Source organism: Chamaea fasciata, unplaced genomic scaffold (genome assembly GCF_029207755.1).
Source record: "Chamaea fasciata isolate MVZ Bird 193981 ecotype frontalis unplaced genomic scaffold, bChaFas1.0.hap1 SCAF_3, whole genome shotgun sequence".
NCBI classification, from domain to species: Eukaryota; Metazoa; Chordata; class Aves; order Passeriformes; family Sylviidae; genus Chamaea; species Chamaea fasciata.
The window spans coordinates 107,071,444-107,093,406 of record NW_027094088.1 but is presented as its reverse complement, the minus strand read 5'-3'; the positions used below and the strand labels follow the sequence as shown (position 1 = coordinate 107,093,406).

Below are 21,963 nucleotides of genomic sequence, written 5' to 3'. Positions count from 1 at the left end.
TTCAGTTGCACGTGGTATGGTTTTGCACATCCTGCCCTAAATTGTTGAATGTTTGCCACACTGTGGAAAAGTTTTAATTCCAATTTAATGATGCTTTGAATGATTTATCTGTAAAACTGTATAAAACCCATCTTGAGCCAAAGCATGCAGCAAGTAAGCATCAGCGAGCTGAAGCTTTCATTGCTGTGAATTTTGTGTGCTGTTTTGTAGCTGTGACCCTTTGAAAGATTGCTGATTGTTTATTAGATGTTTTAGCTCTAATGGATTACTTTTTCTGTGGGTAATATCACTCATGAATCCATTTATTGCAAAGGGAGCTGACAATATGTTTTTTATCCTTTTTTTGTGTACACTTCATGCTTAGCTGGTTTTTCTAAACAATTTTTCAGTCTGACTTCATTCTTGAAATATTGTCTTCATTACCTTTGATGGGATTTTCATGGTTTATTTTAACCATTAATTCTGCTTTAAGTTGTTTAAGTGTTGGTTTGCATTTATACGTGCTTGGATTTTTTTTCTGAATAAATTTTGTTCCTTTTTGCTTGGTAGTTACTAAAACAGACAACTTTTCAACCAGTTTTAAGATTAATGTGTAATCTTCTGTAAGCCTTTTCATTTTTGCTCTGGGTATGTGTATGCTGTACTAACTTCAGTTCCAGCTGAACTAGGTATGAAGGAGGCAGCTTTAGTTCTCCTGTTAGAAATACAGAACTTAAAAGCTTCTTCAGGTCCCATAGTTCTTGTGGCCTGTACTGAATTTTGTGGTTTTACCGTTATTATTCTAGTAGTATTTGTTGATGACCTAACTAATGTAAAGCTTTGATAGAAAGTTTGTGTCCAGTTGCACTTGGAGCAGATGCTTTGGTTTGATTGTTTTCATAATTTGGGAAGGGGGCATTTTGCTTTTCTCCAGCCTCCAGTCAGTTCCTTCATTTTAAATGGAGAAATAGTTGAGCCAAGCTATTTAGATAACCTGAAATGAAGAAGCTGTTCATTTTCTACATGTGGAAGAGATTACTTGCAGTGAAATTTGTTGCCGTGCTTCAGCAATCCCTCATTCCAGATACTTAATAACTATCCTCTATTATTTCTCTGATATATCTTTCAGGCTTTGAATTTTGTTTTTATTATTAGTTAAGTTTCAGTACATCACTCTTAAGATTTTTGTCACAATTGTACACAGTTTTAATTTATTTTTTCTCTCTTGAAAATATTTGCTTCAAGTGCATTGTAGCTAGGGTTGGAGAAGTGTTTTTTAATCCTATTTTTTATCCACACAGAAGGCCACCTTCCTAATTTCCCTCGCTGCAGACACTTCCTTGCTTAGTTTCCTGAGTCTATTTCCTGGTCATGTCCAAACCTTGGGGAACAGTCTAGTTGAGGGCTTCTCACTCTGTTCTCCTCTTTGCTATTCTCATTTAGATCATCCTGCTTCTTTATTTAGGTTTATAGTAGTATTGAAAGAGGCCATGTTCTATAAGCCTTGTTTAGGATGTGACTGTTAAGCAGAAACAAGATGAATTTTCGAGGACTGAGGGTAGGAAAAAACATTTGAATGTTTTCATTTCTTCCTCATCAGAATTGTAATTGTTCTTGATTCTCGATTCATTACATAAATATAATTTCTGCTTTAAAAGTCTTTGTTAGCAGAGTCTAGAAACTCACAGAAATGGTTAATGTAGTTCTGACTAAAAATGTGTTGTCTTTAGTATTCCTTCAGTGTTGAATAAGGAGGATCAGTGGTTTTAAAAAGTTTACTTAAATGGATCTAGTAGAAAAACTTCCAAGTGAGGTGTGGACCTCATACAACAAGTAGAGAACTCTTCTCAGTGGACTTGCTCTTCTGCAGGTGCGTGATTTCACATGGGCTGTGAGCTGTGAGCTCTGGCTGTGAACTCTGCAGTTGTGAAAACAACAGGCTCACCAATATTAATGCTTGCCAGGCCATTTGATCAGCTGGATCAGGATCACGTTACTGGTCCAGCTGAAACTAATCCTCTTCTCCACATCCTCTGGCTTCCCCTTGCCTCCCCTCCATCCTTCTGATTTGTTTATCAGCTGAAATTTCACAGTACCATCCTAATTTTGGTGAAGGCAGAGAGGAGCGCTGATGGTGGAAATGCTTGGAGCGGTCTGCTGACGAGGGGAGGATAAACCTCGGCTCACTGTTTATGGCCTCTCACAGTTTGGCAGAGGCTGCTCTGCAGGTCACTCTCCCTTTCGTTCATGAACTAAGTAACCTGTAGACTGCAAGAGTTTTTTGTGTGTAGCACTGAAGCTGTTGACAGACACTCAGTGTGGATACAAACAGGTGTCTTTTGTCTATAACCAGACTGAGGGAATGGTTGCAGGTGTGGAAATCCCCAATTAACAGTGCTTATATTTTTAACTTGTAAACTTTTAACTTTTCTCAAAAGCTTTCTCATTAAATAAATAACCTGAATTCTAGGGTTGAAGAGTTCCAGGAAATAAAATGAAAATCTGTTGAAATAATAAAGCAGAACTTTAAGTGCAAGAAATATGTTTGGGGGTTTTTTTAAATCTGAATGAATGGGGAAGAATTTATGCTTCTAAAAATGTCTAGATGATGGTGTTCTTTTTGTTCTTAATGGCTAATATTGACATGAGCATTGTTTACTGGAAAAAAATACAGAAGCTGAATGTTAAAAGGATTCTGATCATCCTGCAATTGAGGCATTCTTTACTATCATTACCACTAATGAAATACAACGTTAATAGTTGTTTATTTGAAGATCATCAAGCACTTAAGCATGAACATTATTTTCCCTTAACACCTGTGGAGAGCCAATGTCTGATAAATGACTGTGTGCAAACAAGTGGAAATTAGAGAACTGCAACCAGAAGATGCGTTCTTTTAAACTGACGTTGTCTTTTTTCAAGCTATCAGCAAGGTTAACGCATCGAGGCCTTCATGAAACCTGGAGTTCTCACTAAGATAGTTAATGTGCTCTAATCCCAATACATTTATTTCTCAGCTTCTTGACATTTGAAGGCTGGGGCAGAATGGTTTAGGTTGGAAGGGATGTTAAAGATCATCTCTTCCCAACCCCCTGCCACGGGCAGGGACTCCTTCTGCTAGTCAAGGTTGCTCAGAGCCCCATCTAATCTAGCCTTGAAGTAAAAGTGCTTTTAAACTGGATTTTTAGGACACAAAGGTAGATGTTCAGCCTGCAGCAGTATGTTGTGTACCATCACAAATATAGTCTGCTGTATTATGCTCAGCTTCAAGTTCAGTCATGTTATCTTCTTTCCCCAGACGAGTGTATCAGGTCTTACCTCTTCCCACTAAGCAGTCAGCCAGTTCTCCCCTACATGAGGGGCTGAAGGCATTTGCCAGGAAAATGTGGGTTGGGGTGGGAAGAGAGGAGCTTGTGAGGCTGTGCTGGCGCTGGAGAGAGTGGGTAGTGTGGTGTGTCATCCTGAAATTAGGGCATACTGTGGATGTGTAAGGCAAGGTGTGGTACCTGGTTTGAGCATGAGAGCGCTGCAGCTACTGAATGTTTGTACCAAGCATAAGGAGAGTTTTACTCATTCCCCTGCCCCCCCTTTTTTTGATGAAGAAGCTATAAAGCAAAGTGGTGAACTAAAAAAAAAAAAAAAAAAAGGAACTAGGATTTGAAGGGATTTATTAGGTTCTGGTCAGATGACATCATTACAGTCATAAGAAAATTTATTGATCTAGTAAGTAGAATTTGGAACCAGACAAAACTTAAAGAGATTGTGAAGCATTCCGATTTTTTAAAATTGCTTACTATGCCTAGCCCAAAAATGCATTAGCTTAATGCTAGAAAAACCTAGCTCTTACCTAACTCTCATCAATAGATCTTAACGCAGCTCTTCAATGCAATTATATTTTTAGGAGTTAATGTTTTAATCCATATTTTTACCTTTGCAGAAACTGATATACAAAGGAACAAGCGGCTTTTCCAGAATTATTGGACAGGCAGCTAGACAATATTTTTGGTGTATTTTATTGGTGTTTGAAATGTGTTGTAGTTTTAGCGAAAGCAAGTTATTTGTTAACTGAATAGTTATATGAGGGCAAGGATGAGACATGAGCTTAACTATTTGGGGTACTGGGGACAGTCACATTTTTTTCATGAATAACTGTTTTACTTTGGAAAGACAATTTTATATTTTTATACTGTAGGATATAAAAGTTTATTCAATGCACTAAATAGCCCTGAGTGTTTCAGATCTTTTGATGGACAGCCCATTTCAAGAACTTTGCGTGAACTGGTAGGAGAAAAGGCAGACCAGTTTTTTCACATGTATTTTTAAAGTAAGAATCCAGATTAGTATTCTGGGACATCCAAGAAGTTGTGTTGTTAATCAAAAGATGTATTTTAAATTAGAAAATAGAAAGTTAGAAACAACCAGGGGACCTGGATTTAGTTCCTCCAAAGTCAGTAAAAATAAGATTGAGACATGTCTGAAATTGTTGTCTTTTCTGAGAATCTAATGAAGTGGGAAAAGTTACATTTCAATATCAGAAGCTAGGATTTAACTAAAGTTAGATGCATAGGTTTTTGAAAACCTGTGGCTGAAACAGATTTTTTGAAAATGTTTATTTCATTGTTATTAGGAGAAAGTAACTTTCAAGGTCTTTTGTGCTTGTTTAGTGGGTTAAAAAGAAAAGCTACTTGTGCATTTAACAAAATGCAGAGAAATAGGATTGGTCAGCTGAAGATTGAATGTCAGTGCATTAATTTAATGTCTTAAACATGGAAAGAGGGTGTAGAAAAAACAGTTGCTGCAGCATTCTAGAGAAAGAGTTGAAAAGTTGTCGGAGTGAGGAGCTGTGTGAGCAGTGGTGTGAGTGTTCAGGGTGTGGCAGACACTCAGCAGGGTGTGCCCAACAAACTGTGTGGCAAGGACAGCAAGTTTGACCATGGTGGATAACTCAGATATTCAAGTCTACATGCCTGTGTCTGAGTACAGACAAACCTGTGGCAAGCCAGACAGTCTTTTTCAGAAATTGCAAGGTGTGGTTGTGGTTTGAATGTTATATCATTTCTTACTTGAGAACTTGGTGAACTTGTGTTCACATGCTTGGAGATGCCAGTGGTAGAGATGGTTTGTACTCATCCTCTGTGTCCAAGACTACTGGATTAGGATTATTTTGGGGTGTTCAGACCAGCAGTATAGTGAAGACTTCTTTGGTTATTCTGTTGGCCAGGAGATTCAATTTAAGGAACAGAAGAAACAACCCCCCACACCCGTTCCCCTTCAAAGATGTTATAAGTAATCTTTGTATTTTAACTTGGGAATTAATCAAATGTCGTGCTTTAGCCAACTGGTTCCTGTGATTCCTGAAGGCATTGTCAGTGAGTACTCCCCTGCTATGTGTGTTCTTCAGTCCTGCTCAAAGACTGCACTGGTGTAGTCACTGTTCTGAGAGGGTAAATTAAGAAGGAAAAGGTCAGTTTTATTAATGGATTTCTTGTTTGTGTTTTCCAAAACTTGAGGACTCTACATGTTTTAAATGAAGCTCTGGTAGTGTCAAATTTGTGTTTTGAAATTTAGGGATGAATAGAGAAGAGACCACAGGTAATAATGTATACCAGTGTGTTTGTAGCTTGCTCATAGATGTGTTATAAGCAGTGTTTCTGTCTTTCTCCTTTTCATACAAAGCAGAGAAAGCATAGAGATAATATGCAGGTAGGTATGTTTTCTTTCTTTGTTATTCATTTTAGCTTTTTTTTCTAGAAATATCAGTACCATTGTTCAAGTGTCTTCAGTGAAGGTGTGTTACCAGTTTGCTCCCCACTGCCTCTGCCTGAATTGAATCTTAGCTCAAAAGTTGATTTGTGGTATTCATTCAGCTGTTCCATTTTACTCTTGAATCCAAAGATAATGGAGACTGTGTTTTGCCAGTCTAGACCATGGGTGATATCCTGTTAATGCCAGTTATTTCCCTGCACATTATTAGCTAGAGTGCTTTCCATGAGAGGTGGTTCTGGTTGTTCTGGATCAGAGCTGGAGTTTGCTGGGTGTCTCTTTTCTGTTGGATCAATGCAGTTGCACTAAATTTTGTTTCTCTCTTTGTTCCTTCTGACACTATGTAAAGTTGTTTTTTGATTCTTCTGTGCTTGCTTTTTCTTTGTTGCTTTGGTATGCTTGAAGGCAATTTCTGACATGATTAAGATTTTATTAATTCATATTCTCTGCATTCTCTCAACTTGTGAGTGCATTTGCTTCAGTGCCAGTGTTTCATTAGGAGCTTTGAGTTCGGTGCATTGGTTCCTACTTCTGCAATTGCATTATTAATTTCTTAATTTTTAAGTTTGATGCTTGTATCGTATCTTTCTAGTCCCAGAACATTTTCATGATACCTACTCTGGAGTAATAAGTTTCTGGATTGGAACTGAAATGCTATTTTTAATCATTAAAGGTATAAATGGTTTGAGACCCAGTTCCTTGAGGGAGCAAGTTGAGTGCTGTGGAATCATTAGACCTGTTTTGCTATAAATGGGAGGAAGCAGTGGATAGACTGCTCTCTGTATAGGCTTCCCAAATTGAAATTAATTTCCTTTCTTGTTCTAGTGTATCCCAGTTTGAATAATCTCTTGAGTGTTATGAAAACTCTATCTCCGTATTTTACTGTGGGTAGTGAAGGTTCTGGATGGTAGTTTGACTTGATTCCCTAGAGCTTGAATTTTAAGATTGTCTATTAACTGGAAAATGGAGCTTGGATTCTTTTTAATATATTTAAAATTTCAGTGATTTCAGCTTTGTAGTAGCTTTGTCACTACTTCATGGTAAAACATTTTCTGTGTTAGTGCATCTTACACAGCATGTACTCTAACCTAGGTTAGTATGTGGACTTGAGCGTCTTAAAATTTAACTTGGTTTGTACTTGCTGAGTTTGTGCATAGAATTAATACGCAGACAAGTGAGCTCAGCTGAAAATAATAGCCTAAACAAAGAATAACCTAATTAAATAAACCCCTTAATTGCTAGTCTGGTTCCTTAGGCAGCTGCAAAGAACTGATCGCTCATGTGATCACATGAGCGATCACACTGACAGCCTGCTCTTCCAGTTTCTGAAGCTGTTTGCCAGTGTACTTCTTTTGACAGCATCAGAGATCTCAAAGATATTCAACTTTTATGAATTTTGTGAATATTTGTAGCAGAGGGAGACCTGAAGTAGAATTTGTCTCCACTGCCAGTATTTTGTTTGGACTGCCAGCTGACAAGATCCTAGCTGAACTTGAGACTTGGGACCAGAGGCAAGGCACTGGAGGAAATGCAGAGAAAGGTGATGATAGGGGACTCGGAGGAGCTTGGCTTTTTTTGAATGGAAAGGGGTGGAGATGGAATACAGGAACCTGTGCATTACTAATTTCACTGCTGGCAAGTAGCTTTAATGTTACCCCTTGTAAAGCTTTGTTACATGCTTCATCTTTCCTAGTTTCATTTTCTCTGTCTTGCTTAGCCGGTTTTAAACTGGTTCTGTGGCTTACCTAGAAACTCTGCTTCTGTCCTTAACGGGGGAGCTTGTGTAGTTTCTGAAGGTAGTTACTAAAATTGACTTGAGCAGGGCTGTATTTCTCTGAGTCCACAAGTAAACTGATGGTTGAATAAAGCAGAAAGTATATGTGCAAATACTTACAGTGTTCAGGACTGAATATACAGGCTGTTAAGATTTTGTAAAAAGTTGGTATTTTGTAGTTTCAGAGTGTTATGGAAAATGGCCGGGTGCTGCCCATGTATTTTATAGTGCTGTGCAAGGTGCAGGCGTTTTGTATTTAGGAATGGTGGTAGTTACTATCTTTTGTACATGTCTGATCCCTCAGTGAAATAATTAAGATCACTGTCAAGGTAGGAAGTTCATCTAAGGTAAGGAAAGTGAGCTTTTGAAGTTTTACTGAGCTGGTCTGGTTTATGGGTGGATCAGAGAAACATCAGAGGAGATCCAAGGAGGTTGCAGTGTTGTGATGTAGTCAGGCAAGGGAGTGCATGGACTGTCCTTGTGTCACAGTGGTGCTGAGCTGTCTTCTCAAACTGCATCCGTGCATTTGGATTTCACTTTCTAAATACTGTGCTGTGATATTCTGTCTTCCTCTCTTAAAAAAACAAGCCTTTTCTTTTTTGAATTTTCTTGAGTACGTGATGTGATGTTGAAGTGTCTGGAGTACAAATCAGATTGTTGTTGTTAGTAAGCCTGATGGAGAAATGGGACTTCTGTGATCATCTCCTTGTGTTTAAGTAAAATTATCTCTTTATCATAGTTCAAGTTCTTACTGACAATTCCTGGACCTTAATATTTGGTAACTGGTTCTCTATTGTTGCAATGAAGGATAGTCAGTTTTTTTATCATGGGGTCATAGGATGATTTGGGTTGGAAGGAACCTTAAAGATCATCTGGTTTGAAAGCCCTTGCCATGAGCAGGGACACCTTTCACTATCCCAAGTTGCTTAAACCCCATCCAGCCTGGCCTTGGACACTTCCAGGGATGGGGCAGCCACAAGTTCTTTGCGCAGCCTGTGCCAGTGTCCCACCACCCTCACAGGGAAGAATTACTTAATTTCCAACCTGAACTTGACATCCCTCAGTTTAAAACTGTTCCCCCTTGTCCTGTCAATACATGCCCTTGTTAAAAAGTCCCTTTCCAGGTCTCTTAGAGCCCCTTTAGTTGCTGGTAGGTTCTATAAGATCTCCCTGGAGCCTTCTCCAAGCTGAAAAACCCCAGTTCTCCCAGCCTGTCTCCACACCAGAGCTGCTTCAGTCCTTGGACTATCTTCATGACCTTCTCTGGACTTCACTCCAACAGGTCCATGTCCTTCATATGTTGTGGGCCCCAGGGCTGGACACAAGACTCCAGGTGGGATCTTAGGAGTGGGAACATAAGCAGGGAGAATCCCCTCCCTTGACTTGCTGCCCATCTTGCTGCTTTTGGGCACTTTTGACTTTCTGGGCTGCAGGAGCACATTGTGGGGACCTTGTCAAGCAACATCTCCAAATCTTTTTTCCCTGGGCTGCTCTCCATCCGTTTTCCACCCAGCATGTACTTGTGCTTTGGATTGCCTGGACCCAAGTGCAGGACCTTGCACTTGGACTTGCTGAACTTCATGAGGTTTGCCTAGGGTCCCACTGGATGTCATCAAGACTGTTCTGATGAGCTAAAATATGTAGTTAGTAAAATGTTGGTTTTATGTTTTGTTGTGGTAGTTCACCTAAATAGAAGCACATCCTCTGAAGTTTGCTGTCTGTCCATTTCTTGTGTACACCTTTGAAGTAATCCCTTGCTACTATCTTCGAATTTCTGTCTCTGTTACCTTTGATAAGTGCAATGGAAAAAAGGCCCCTTTTAGTACTCTTTAGGTGCTTAAAAGGTGCGAAGAGTAATGTGGTTCGCGTGCATAATGCTGTTAATGAACATGTTGGACGTCTCCTGGCTGTGTGCTGGACAGTTTGATGGGTAGAACAAGGTACTAGAAAACTCTTACAGGAAGGGTGTTTGTTTAAGCGTTTTAAAGACAAAGACAACATCAGTGGAATAAATAATTGCTGTGTTTTTAAGTAGCTTAATTTTCCACAGTCCTTTTCTCTCTTTATGGCATTACTAGCTCTTTTACAAGTAAGGTGAGAATAGCAGTGTCATAAATGATACATAAAAAATACAATGGATTATAGAAACAACACTTGTTCAGAAATACAGAAAAACTATTATAGAAGTTCAGTACTTGAAATTAAATATTTTCAGAGCTTCTGGTAATGTTTTCAGAATAAACACTTTTAATATTTCACACAGGTTGGTCACTAAGAGTTTGACAGAGTCTTTCCTTTTACTGAGCTGAAGTTTACCTCTTTTCTGTAAGAATATCTGCAAATGAGCCAATTAAGTATGATCTGATGCCTTTTTCTTTTCAGAAAGATGAAGGTAGTGATGCTAGTTTGAGTGATAGCCACATATCTCCTCCTGCCAAACGTACCTCAAAACATGCTGATCCTGTGTGCAAAGACAAATCAAAATCACGCAGTACTGGGCAGCGAGAGGAATGGAGCATCTCAACTGGACAGTCCAGGTAATTGGTGCCAAGACAAGAAAGAACTCAGACCAATTTTTTTGTGTTGTTATCCCAGTAATGCTATTTCTGCAGTCAGCTGCAGCTCAGGAGTGTACTTTTGAATGTTATTTTCACACAGTTTTCTTCATTTTAAGACTCCAGGAATGTGGATTGCATCAGTTGTCTCATCTCTGGTTCCTTTCTATGCATATTTGTGCAAAAAATAAAAAGTAATTTTATTCGAGATGCAGTCTGAGTTTTAGATTCTTGATGCATCCAAATTTAGTAATATAATTGTTATTTTTACGTACTGAAGCTGTAAGAAGACATGACATTTTAATTAGGGAATCAGTGTTACTGTCTTTAGGGAATGTGTAATGGTCAAGTTTATTTCCATTGTTGTTCAGCCTAGTAGGTAAATTTTACTGAATATAGCCTCAGTTCTGCCACATTTTTATAACTTGGAGCCGAAGTAAATAATTTTATTTTATAACTCTGATTTAATAGTATTTTATAAATATCCTTGTGTTCATAAGGTTCCTCACATGATTACAGGTAACTGTGAGACAGTGTACACAGTGTGTTCCCAATCCATGAACTTTCAGTTAATACTGATTCTTTTGTAGATATGTATTTCATGTTTGTATACGTGTCAAAATTGTTCTTGCAATGATTTGTATGTAAGAGTGACTCTAAGTCACTACTGAACTGTCGACTGCTAGTATGCAGTTTGCTTAAAAGCTTTGTAAATCTCAAAGTAGACCTCTTCTTCTGTTTATTTTTCTCTTTTAAAACTATGAATTAAATCTAGCATATTCATGCGCCATGGTCATTGGGAATGTATTGAAACTTGTGCACCTCTTCTTCTGTTTGTAAGAGTAGATTTGTACTGGACCTCCTAGAAATGTCAGTATACAAAAAGAAGTGTTTAATATAGCTGGGAGAATTTAGACCATTGTGTCAAATGAAATTTGGCCAGGGTATTGAAAATCATATTGTTGCTCATTTAGAACCCACTGCAACATGTCTTTGCATCTGAGGTTTTATGTTGTTTCTGCCAAAAAAACAAAGCACTGTGCTTAACAGTGATCTTGAATCACTTAAGACTTTTCCCAAAAGTTCTGTTCCTTCTACTGGTTTATCCAAGGTGTTGGAATGATGGTTGGCTTTGGAGAGCTATACCAAGATTCTGTTCTGAAATTTAAGGAGAGAGTTAACAGGACGAAGACATGAAGAAAGATCAGGGAGATTAATCAAAGAGGTGCTTAGACAGTTGGGAGGTTCATATAATTGGTATTGAGGGCAGTTTTGCCCTTACTAAGGTGTTGGACATGAAGCAGACTCTTCCAAGGCTATGTCTTGCAAAGGCATTGAAATCAGAGTATCACGGTATTTTCACTGTGTGCCTTTTGCTTGGCTAAGGAATGTTAATGTTATTTGTGTGTCTAATTGTCTCCTAGGTTAACTTCTCAGCCTGGTGCTACACTACCAAATGGACGTAGCTTATGTAAGTGAATTATAGCAAAATTTTTGTATCAGCTTTTACATGAAACAGTTTCATGTCAATGATTTTCAGTGGCATATGTTTTTGATATCCTTACTGATTCCTTTGACTGTTTTGACGAGAAAAGTTACTGCTCAGTTTTCTCCTGTTGCCTTCTTGGTTACTCTCTGTGGATATGGAGAACATTTTTAGATGAAAATCCATTTCTCTTCTCAATTCAGACCTCTTAGCCATGATCTTGATGTTTTCCTTAATTCCCAAATTACTGTTATGAACTAATTTTGGCCTTCCTCTCTCAGTTGCTCTCTTTAATTTACCCAGTATCTTTGCTCATCTGAAATTCGGCCTTCTGTGGTTCTTAACATTACTTAACTCTATTGCTTTAGAGAGACCTGCCTTGTCTGCAGCTCCTGCTACCTTGAACAGTCTTCCTAAAAGCTTGTACCTTACAAACTTGCCATTTCATTGCTTATCTCAGATAAAACCACTTTGCCTCTTGTGTCCCTTTTTCATCGGTACTGTCTTGTTTGATTTTGTGTTGACTCTATGTAAGTGTTATTTCATTAAGCATATTTGGTATTTTATTATTTATTGTGGTGCCTAAGGAACAATTAGCAGTGGGATCTCTTTGTTTGGTACTGTACAGAGTAGCTGGAGTAAGTTTGCTTGTGAAGTCTATGTGTTGTATCTGACCTTTTGATACTATATTTGAAAGAATAAGAATTGAATCTGTGGGCCAAGTGTGCATTTTAGGTGTTAACTTAAAAATATCGAATGCCTAATTGAGTGCCAAATTTACATCATAAAATAAGATTATCATCTAAGGAAACAAGCTTGAATATGCTGAAATAACTTTTAAAATAACTTTGATAGGAATTAAATACAGTTCTTTAGTTCATACTGTGCTTAATGACTTCTGGTTTGTTGTCCTTGCTAAATATTCTCTTATTAATTCTTGTTTGTGAAAATGTTGTTTCCTGAATTTTGAAGTAGTAATACAAATTTCTCTTAGCTCTCAAAAGCCACCCCCTTCGAGGGGAAAAAAAGGGAGATGGGGACCATGCTTGCATAAACGGAGATATAGAAGTCAGAAAAAGTTGTCGGTCCAGGAAAAACAGATTTGAAACTTTGAATCAGAGTTTATTGTTTGATCAGCTAGTAAACAGGTATGTGGGGATACTACAGTTGTATTCATAAAGCACCTTAATGATTTTTTAAAATTAGAAACCCCTGTGTTCCAGTGCCATGTCTGTGTTTTACTGTGGGGATGCATTGAGACAAGCTAGACTGTGCTTTGAGTTACAGCTGGGTCTGTGCTGTGACTGCCATGGAATCCATGCTCTAGATGCAGAGCAGCTTCCCAGGCTTTCATTGAGGAGGAAGTTACTCTGTGTTTACACCTGGATAAATCTCTAAGTTGGCAGTTACTGCAGAGTGCCTGATGTGCTGTAAATCCACACCCTAGTTTGTTTCTTGGTAACCTGTTTATGTAGTGATACTTTAATGTCCTGTAAATCGGTAATTAGCAGCAGTGCTTGGAAGCATTCTAGATTCTGCTTGTATGATTTTGATCATAAAATATCAAAAGTTTGTAGCTTTCTTTTGTTTTTGTTTTTTACCATTTGTTAATAATTCACATAAGGGTGGGTGTCACTTTTTGACATTTACTGTGCAGACAAAGTAGGTCAGACAGGGAGGCACGGTCTGGTCTGAGCATAGGAATGGGAGCCAGAAATGCTTTTTTTGAAATAAAATTTCTCTGTAGCCCTGGGCAGGTCACTTAATATGTCCTGATCTTCCCACCTGTAAAACAGGTTTTAGCAGTCACATATGTGAGAGACTGCTTTCTCCAGTGCTGGAAAATGATTTAAACATAAACGTTTAATTGTCAAGTATGATCTTTATTTTTAAATGTATTATGTTGAATCTTTTATTAATTTAATTTTCCTTTTCGATTTACTCAGTAACTACTTGGTATCAGCTTGCAAATTAATATTGAGTTACATTTATTTTTCTAGTTGCAGTTGAATCTCCCTTTCCTCATCAAGAGTAGGACAAAGTCTACCATGAAAACTGTAGTTTGATAAGATCATGGTACTGAAGTCTGTATATGAGGTTATACTGATAAAAGTGTGTCCCATAATCATTGGAGGTTTTTTAGAACAGGTTAGACAAAAGTCTGTCAGGAATGATTGAGGCATTCTGTAGTGTGCTCTCGCCTGGCAGAGCATGTAGACTTTTCCAAGTCCCTTCCAACCCTATTTTCTTTGGTAGCAAACTGCAACATGATTTTACTTGAAATGGTTCTGTCGCACATCACAGATATTTTGGAAGAATTTTTAAAAAGGTGAGGAGCTCTCATAAGGAAAGTGTGGCTTTACTGACTTACATCACCAGAACTTCCACTGTCTTCTTTCTATGCAGTCTTTCACCCTTTAGTTTTATTTTTAATCACCTTGAAAAAAAAGGAAATTAAGGTTTCTGTCTTCTTACAAATATTATACAAATACAGTAGAATTCCAGTTGAAAGCTACTCTAATCACCATGGAGAGCAGTAACATTGTCTTCAGGACAGGTGGCCAAATAATTGACTTGGCCTGTCTAATACTGTGTTGTTCCCTTCTTGAGCAGTGAAGCATCCTTGCCAGGGTTATCACTTCTGTATACCACTGTTGTTTTGACAGCTGTTTACAAATACTCCAGATAATGAAAATGCTGACTAAAGAGTAGATGAGAAATGGTAGTGAGGTCAAATACTGAATGATGAGATTCTAGATGTTACTGATTTAACAAAAAGAAAATCCTTTATGTTCTAGTGTCTTTTTGAGGCCAGGGTAAGAAACTGTAAACATTATGAGGTGGAGCATTAATTGCATTTCCATTATTATAATTATGTAGGTGAAAAGCTTTACTTTCTTATTTTGCAAATTTAATCTTACCTGACATCTAATCTAATGTCTCAACAGTTGCAAATTTGTATTCTACAATTTATACTGAGCCAAATTCTTCAAAAAAGTTCGTTAAAATACTACAGTCTAATTTGAACCTCAAACTTTAATAGCATCAGCATTTCTTCTTTTACATACTTCATAGTTTGTATTCTTTCAGTTTTATTGTGGTTAGGTTTGTAATTAACCGATAGACAACTTAAGATGTTGAATGCTATGTCCAAAGTTCTGCACATTACTGTTTTAAAACTCATGTTTTTGTGTGTGTTAACTGTTGGATATATTTTAGTACTGCTGAAGCTGTCCTACAGGAAATGGATAATATTAACATCAGGAGGAACAGGAGATCTGGGGAAGTAGAACGGCTGCGGATGTGGACAGATACAGAATTCGTAAGTGCAGACTTTCTGAGATCTTGGATGAAAGTCATATCAAGGCAGAGCGTGTTTGTTTTTGCGAACACCATACACTGTCTGTAGCTCTGTGTAAAGGTTTATGATTTTCTTCAGTGGATAACATTAAAAACATGATAAACTAAACTTAGATAAATTAAAATTCAGAACTAAATTAGTGAATATGCTCTACATTGTTTTCTTTATTGACAAATTCACTGTCGTGCTCTCATGATGTGCTCTGGTGGTTCTTTGGTTTGAAGCATACTCTAGTAGCTTGGAAACCAGACCAGGGACTGTTATCTGCTTTTTTCATGAAAACTTGTTTCTGATGTTACTCTGTATTAGATGGATGAGGTACTGTCTGAGAGATTTACTTTAGCATCTATTAAATGAGACCACTTTTGTAGTCTAGCTATGGAGAGCTATGCTAGAAAAACACTTGAGGGCTAGAGGTTGTGTGGAGCATTACTTACTGCCCTGGGACTAATACTGGGTGATGTGGGACAGTACTGATGGGAGTGCATGTGAATTTTATTCCAGGAAAACATGGATATGTATTCTCGAGTGAAAAGAAGGAGGAAATCACTGAGGAGAAATAGCTATGGGATTCAGAACCACCATGAAGTGTCCACGGAAGGGGAAGAAGAAGGTATGGGTTGTAAAACATTGTGGGGGCTTGTCCGAAATACTTATGAAACAAAGTTCTCCTTCCCATAAGATAGCAATGTATTGCACTACAGAAAGCAGAACAAAGCCTGGTTTCTAAATGTTCGTACAGTATATTTCCTTCCTTCTGTTTTTTGTAACACTAAGTAATTGGAGCTTTCCTTACATTCCCTGGAACAATTCTCTGGTGGATGTTAGGATGTGATGAATGTTGTCTACAACTATGTGTGTTCTGACTGACTTGATGTTTCTCATGTGCTGAGTGGCAATTATCAGAAAGAATTTGTAATAGTTAGGCCTGGATCCTTCCTTTGGGGGAAGGTATTTAATTAAAGTCTGCTTTCTGTCCATTGACATTTTAGAAGGCTTGTAGGTACACAGGTGTATTTGAAATTCTACTTTCCTTTAAAAATTTGACTGAAACTGGTCAATGGGTTCAAAAATTACCAGAAAAGAAGGATTTGTGCCTAGCTTTGATGGCCTGATCAGCATCATGCTTGGCCTTCTTAAAAAATTAGACTTAAACCTTAGGCATTTATACAAGTTTCAGCATCCTGCATCCCAGTTTTTAACTAAAACTGCTGTGGAAGGTATGGTTTGTCCCAATGAATAAGAATTCAGTCCTAGTTCTGAGATCCATGGATAGAAATTCTGATCCTGTTAACAGATAGACCTATACGCAAAGTATATAAAGTGTATTTCTGTGTTCTTTGCTTTGTGTAAAAATGATACTGTGAATCATAAAATTGTACTTATTTTCATGCTGTGTCAAATATTTGATTTTTTGAGGCTCTTGTCATTATCCTTAATTTAAAGGATAATTATTGAAGGAAAAATACAGTGGATAGAAATGATATTTGAAGTATTTTACAACTAAAGCTGTTTTGAATGCATTTATTTTTCTTTCTTTTGCCTTTCCAGAATCTTGTGTAAAAAACTAGAAGGAAATTTGACAATGTGCTGTAGATTATCATGGTCATCAAATTTTCAGAGATTTTCCAATTAGTGTTAATTAATAAATGGGCAGTAATTCTTAGTGACCATTAAAATGTTAATTTTTTAGGATGAAAGTAGTTCTGATGGGAAGTGGAAGTATTCTGAAAATGTTTTTACCCCCCAACAGAGTCTCAGGAAGAAGATGGAGATATAGAAGTAGAAGAAGCTGAGGGGGAAGAAAATGATCGGCCATATAATCTCAGACAGAGAAAAACTGTTGAGAGATACCAGGCCCCTCCAATAGGTGAGGAACCAGACAGTGCTTGACCTGCAGTAATACTGTGGATGTGGGGAGGGAATAGTTGGATGGCTACTTCTCACTCCTGACAGAGTTAACAGGGATGCAGCACTGTGTGTTCCCATCCTGACCTGTTGTGGTTCACCACATGGATGGGACTGCTGAGACACAGTCTGTTGGTTTGTCGTGATGGGGACATTGCTGCCTCACTGAACTCTGCAGGTACTGCCCTGTGCTGGGCTCAGGGTTGGGAGTGAACGAGGTTTAGGTCAAGAAATACTTGGCAGAAAGCAATCTAATAAATTTGGTAATTACGTAGAAAAAATACTTACTGTTATGTCTGCTTCTCTTCTTGAGTGGTCAACCTAATTCATAACTGTGGATAAATGACATAGCAGCAGTTATCACAAATGAGAAATCCACAGTATTACAGTTGGAAGGAATCTTACAGTGATCATATAGTCCCAACTGCCTGGCTGCTTTAGGGCTGACAAAAAGCACGTTATTTAGGTCATTGCCCAAATGCCTCTTACAACAGGCTTGGGGCATCAACCACTTCTTTAGAAGTTTGTTGCAGTGTTGGACCACCCTCTCAGTAAAGAAATGCTTCTTCCTGCCAAGTTTGAGTTTTCCCTGATGCAGCTTTGAACCATTTCCACAGGTCAGAGGATCACAGAATATGATTTCTCTGATAGAGAACTGCTGTGGTTTATTTGTTCAGAGAAATTTCAAGACATCCCATATTATCAGCTATGAAGAGGTTTCTGTATGGAGTTTAATGTCCTGCAAATAAACTCAAAATGCTAGTGCCCTGGATGAATTACATTCTGTGCCATGACAGACACAGCTCTGATAATTTGGGGAGGGTAAGGATGGAATTCCCGTGCCTGCGTCAAGCCAAGTACAGTGATAGTGGCAAAGCCCCCTGCCCAATTCTTTCCTTAATTTAAGCTTTTGGAGCAATCAGTGATAACCTTATTGATGAAAATTGATAATCCAGCACTTCTGTGCTGCATTTAGATTAGTTTATTATTCTTTTGTATTTGATGTTACAGTGCCAGCTCATCAAAAAAAGAGAGAAAATACGCTGTTTGATATTCACAGATCTCCTGCAAGAAGAAGCCATATCAGGTAAACGTCAGTCTTTTGGTGTGTAATTGTTTGCTTTTCTTTAGTACATTCTGGTAGCTTTTGCTTTTCAAACCATTCTTGAGTGAATTGCACAGTTCATTCACGCATGTGAGTGGGTCTTGATTTGTATCCTGAGTTCAGACCCTGATCAGCACCCAGACAGGGGTGTCATGGCGCTGTCTAAACCCACTACAAGCTTGTGCTAAACAGAAAGGTAACAGGTGTGATACAAGGACTGGAAAGAATTCTGCATGGCACACTGTAGCTTTCTCTGTAAGGCCATATATTTAATATTTCAGTCCAATGCACCAGTTTAATAAATAACTCCTTCCTGATCTATAAAACTGAGCAACGTAGGTTAATGTTTTTTTGTCTTCTTTCAGTTCAAATTTCATCCAAGAATTATCAATGATTTAATAAAATATTTAGCAAGAATAATTTTTGACTCTTATGTTTTATGTCAAAGAAGTCTGGAATGTACCAAGTTGTCTTGGAAACTGTCAGTAGGCTTTATGTATCGAAACATACATCTCATCTCTGATGAGATTACAGCTTAAAATATTTTCTAAAAAATAAACTTACTCAAAGCTTCAAAAAGACAAATCTGTCCATAAACAGAATCCAAGTAAACGAATACTAGGCATAGCTGAAACTCCTGTGTTATTGCTCAATTTAATGGCGTAGTGAAAATACATAAAGTAAATAAAGTAATAGCTGAATCTTAGGATTCTAAAGTTTCTCTGTAATACAGATAAGAGTAGATTTTTTTTTTCCCTTGAAGAGCATATGACACTTTTTTGGGTGATCTCTGGATTTGTACTTGTACTTCCTAGTCATATGTGAAGAGTGTAAAAGTTGTTATCCCTTTAGTTTTAGCCTGCTCATTACTTGGCCCTCATTTTATCCCTTCTTGTCAGGACACTGTCATAAGAAGTCTTTCCAATTGCTTGATATTCTCTTTGATATTTTTTTGAAATGGATCTAATTTTTGGTCATTGAACAGTAAAAGTGTTAGACCATGTTATCCATTGGCAAAAACAAGTTAATTGAGTGCATTATCATATTCATATAAATAATGCAGCTAACTATATTCACTTAAAATCCAAGACATTTTACTAGTAATCAACTACTTCTTGCAATAAAGTGCTGAATATTTCAAACCCATATCAAACTCAATACCTTTTTGTACAGGAGATTTAATGTACGTTCTCTAATATTTCGGGAATACTCAGTTTTGTGAAATACTGCCATACCAAAATAAGAAATGATTCATTCAGACTTTGGATAGTAATTTTATTTGTATTCAGATCAGAAGTACAGGTGTTTTGTGAGCCTGTTCTGCTATTCAGAATTAATAACCTTGTAAAAAGAGATAATATACTTTGTGAAATATGGAATTTTTTCAAAGAATATTTAAAGGAAAGCATCAAACTGAGTAAGGATACTGGTATGTCTGTTATGTCGGAGGTGGCTAAAGTGGTTGGAAGTTTTCTTAAGTACAACTGCAGCTTATTGACTAAATATTAAAATCATGTTACTGAGGTAGCATGAACTGGACCACACAGGTTATGGGGCTCTGCTGTTCAAGTAAGGTTCATGTTGAAATCAGATAATCACTGTGGCAGTAAGAGCTGTTGTTCCCCTCTCAGATTATTTTGATAGTTGTTGAAGCTAGAATTTGCATGCATCTCAAACCTGAACAGTACTGTACTTGCCATTTCAGTTTCATTTTTATAGAAGGACCAAAACATAGCATTCTACTGCAAAAAAGACTGAGTTTTCTGTTTGTTTTGCCACTTCAATAGGAGAAAGAAGCACGCAATTCACAGCAGCGATACAACCTCTTCAGATGAAGAACGTTTTGAAAGAAGAAAATCTAAAAGCATAGCCAGAGCAAGAAACCGGTATCAAAACATCCTTGGTCTTTAGAATGGTTTGATTTTATTATTTATCAGTAAACAAGCAGGACTAGTCTGTAATGTTATGAGTTCTGCAGACTTTGGTTCTGGTTTAGGAGGAGTGCTGGTTATATATATATATTAATACAGGTTTTGGAGTCTTAGGAGTAGATAATTAGTAATAGTGATAAAGAGATGGAAATAAAAGAGTAGTTGTTTGATTCAGTTGGTTTCATTCAATTCAACCAAACTCCTGTTGGTTAAAATGTCATTGGTGTATCTTGGTCCTAGTTAATTCAGTTGTACTCCCATCTCTTCCCTCTTGCTCTTGTGCAAGAGTTCATGCATTCTACACAGCCGTTGCACATTTTTTTGACCTTGCGTGTATTTAGCAGTAATCTAAAAGTGAAAGATCTGTAAGTAAATTCATTCACTGATAACTAGGTAGGAAAATTCTGCAGGAAAAAAAGTTTTCCTCATCTTTTTTCCATCTCTTCGTGTCTGCCATGTTGTTCCCTTTTCCATCACAAAGAATTCAAGCAACATACAATGACCAGAAATGTAGTTCTGAGTGTAACCTGTGTCTTACTAGTACCCTTCTTTCTCCCTTTAACGATGTAGTTGGCCTGATAAAATATCTATATAGGGGCTTAAAGGAAGGAAATACTGTTTATTCTCTGTTTAATCAAGATAATCTGTCCAGCCTAGCTCTTCAGATTGGAATATGTGTATGGATGCATAAAACTAACTTTATGTTAAAGAACTTCCAGATATATAACCATAATTACCACTAGAAAGAAGATTAGTTTTGTTTACCAATCTGGGAAGGTTATCTCTTTATGTAGTAAAAATATTATCTCTTTATGTAGTATCTCTTTACGTTGTTTCTTCACCTCCAAACAATGAAAGCAGAACAGTATTTATTTGGTGTTTGTTTGTTGTTGAACAGGTGCCTGCCTTTAAACTTCAGAGCAGAAGACTTAGCTAGTGGAATCCTTCGAGAACGTGTGAAAGTTGGGGCGAGTTTGGCTGATGTTGACCCGATGATTGTTGATAAATCGGTAGGTTTTGTTAGAGCTTTTTAGCTTCCTTCCCTCAATTATGCACAAACAGAATTCTCCTCCCCTTTTCCCCTTTTCCCCTTTTCTTCCCTCAATTATGCACAAGCAGAATTCTCCTCCCCTTTTCCCCTTTTCCCCTTTTCCCCTTTTCCCCTTTTCCCCTTTTCCCCTTTTCCCCTTTTCCCCTTTTCCCCTTTTCCCCTTTTCCCCTTTTCCCCTTTTCCCCTTTTCCCCTTTTCCCCTTTTCCCCTTTTCCCCTTTTCCCCTTTTCCCCTTTTCCCCTTTTCCCCTTTTCCCCTTTTCCCCTTTTTTTCCCCTTTTTTTCCCCTTTTCCCCTTTTCCCCTTTTCCCCTTTTCCCCTTTTCCCCTTTTCCCCTTTTCCCCCTTCTCTGCTCTCCCCTCTCCCCTCTCCTCTCTCGCTTTTGTCTGTTTATTCCTTTGTACTACAAAGCATTTGCTCTGGGACTTAGGCTGGATTGCTGTAGATGTCCAGGCAGCCCTGGCACAGTTAACTTGCAAACCAGATAAGCCTCATGTGGGCAGCCAGGAGTTGACTTTCTCAATTGTTTTTTTCATACTTTGAAAATTCAGGGAAATCCTGTTGATCAATGCAGTGTTTTTTCTAATTTGTTTTCTAATGTTTTATAAGTAAAGGTGCTTTTGTGGAAAGCTGTTACAATATAAACTTTATATTTTTTTTTCCCCTAAGGTGTGTTTTGATAGTATAGGGGGATTGAGCCATCATATCCTTGCACTTAAGGAAATGGTAGTGTTTCCTCTTCTCTATCCAGAAATATTTGAAAAATTCAAAATTCAGCCACCAAGGTAGGTGTATTTACTCTTACTGTTGCATTTTGCTTTTTTTTTTTTCTTAAGCCTAAGCTTTTTCTCTTAAGCTCTGAAGAAGTGAAAACACATAGGCAGTTGATTCTTTCCCTGAAGTAGTTTACAGTTCAGATAGATTTACGTGTTTGCTACCCCACTTGTCTATCAAAATATGTAATAAGCAGGATGAAGAGTTAAAAAAACCTGGTGTATTTTTCTTGTGGTAGGAAGGTAAACTTTGTGATTTGGTTAAAGAAAGAATTCTC

At 37.7% G+C, this 21,963-nt stretch overlaps 1 protein-coding gene across 2 annotated transcripts in view; it reads left to right on the top strand.

Annotated features, from left to right (window-relative positions):
* ATAD2B (ATPase family AAA domain containing 2B) overlaps nt 1–21,963 on the top strand; it is a 73,685-nt gene that overhangs the window by 5,669 nt on the left and 46,053 nt on the right. For both annotated transcript variants that reach the window (XM_066180002.1, XM_066180001.1), the window contains exons 2-11: nt 9,899–10,053; nt 11,496–11,542; nt 12,552–12,705; nt 14,777–14,879; nt 15,423–15,531; nt 16,672–16,788; nt 17,838–17,913; nt 19,719–19,817; nt 20,761–20,872; nt 21,582–21,697. In XM_066180002.1, the coding sequence (XP_066036099.1) occupies nt 9,899–10,053; nt 11,496–11,542; nt 12,552–12,705; nt 14,777–14,879; nt 15,423–15,531; nt 16,672–16,788; nt 17,838–17,913; nt 19,719–19,817; nt 20,761–20,872; nt 21,582–21,697 (1,088 nt within the window). The remainder of the gene's footprint in view (nt 1–9,898; nt 10,054–11,495; nt 11,543–12,551; nt 12,706–14,776; nt 14,880–15,422; nt 15,532–16,671; nt 16,789–17,837; nt 17,914–19,718; nt 19,818–20,760; nt 20,873–21,581; nt 21,698–21,963) is intronic.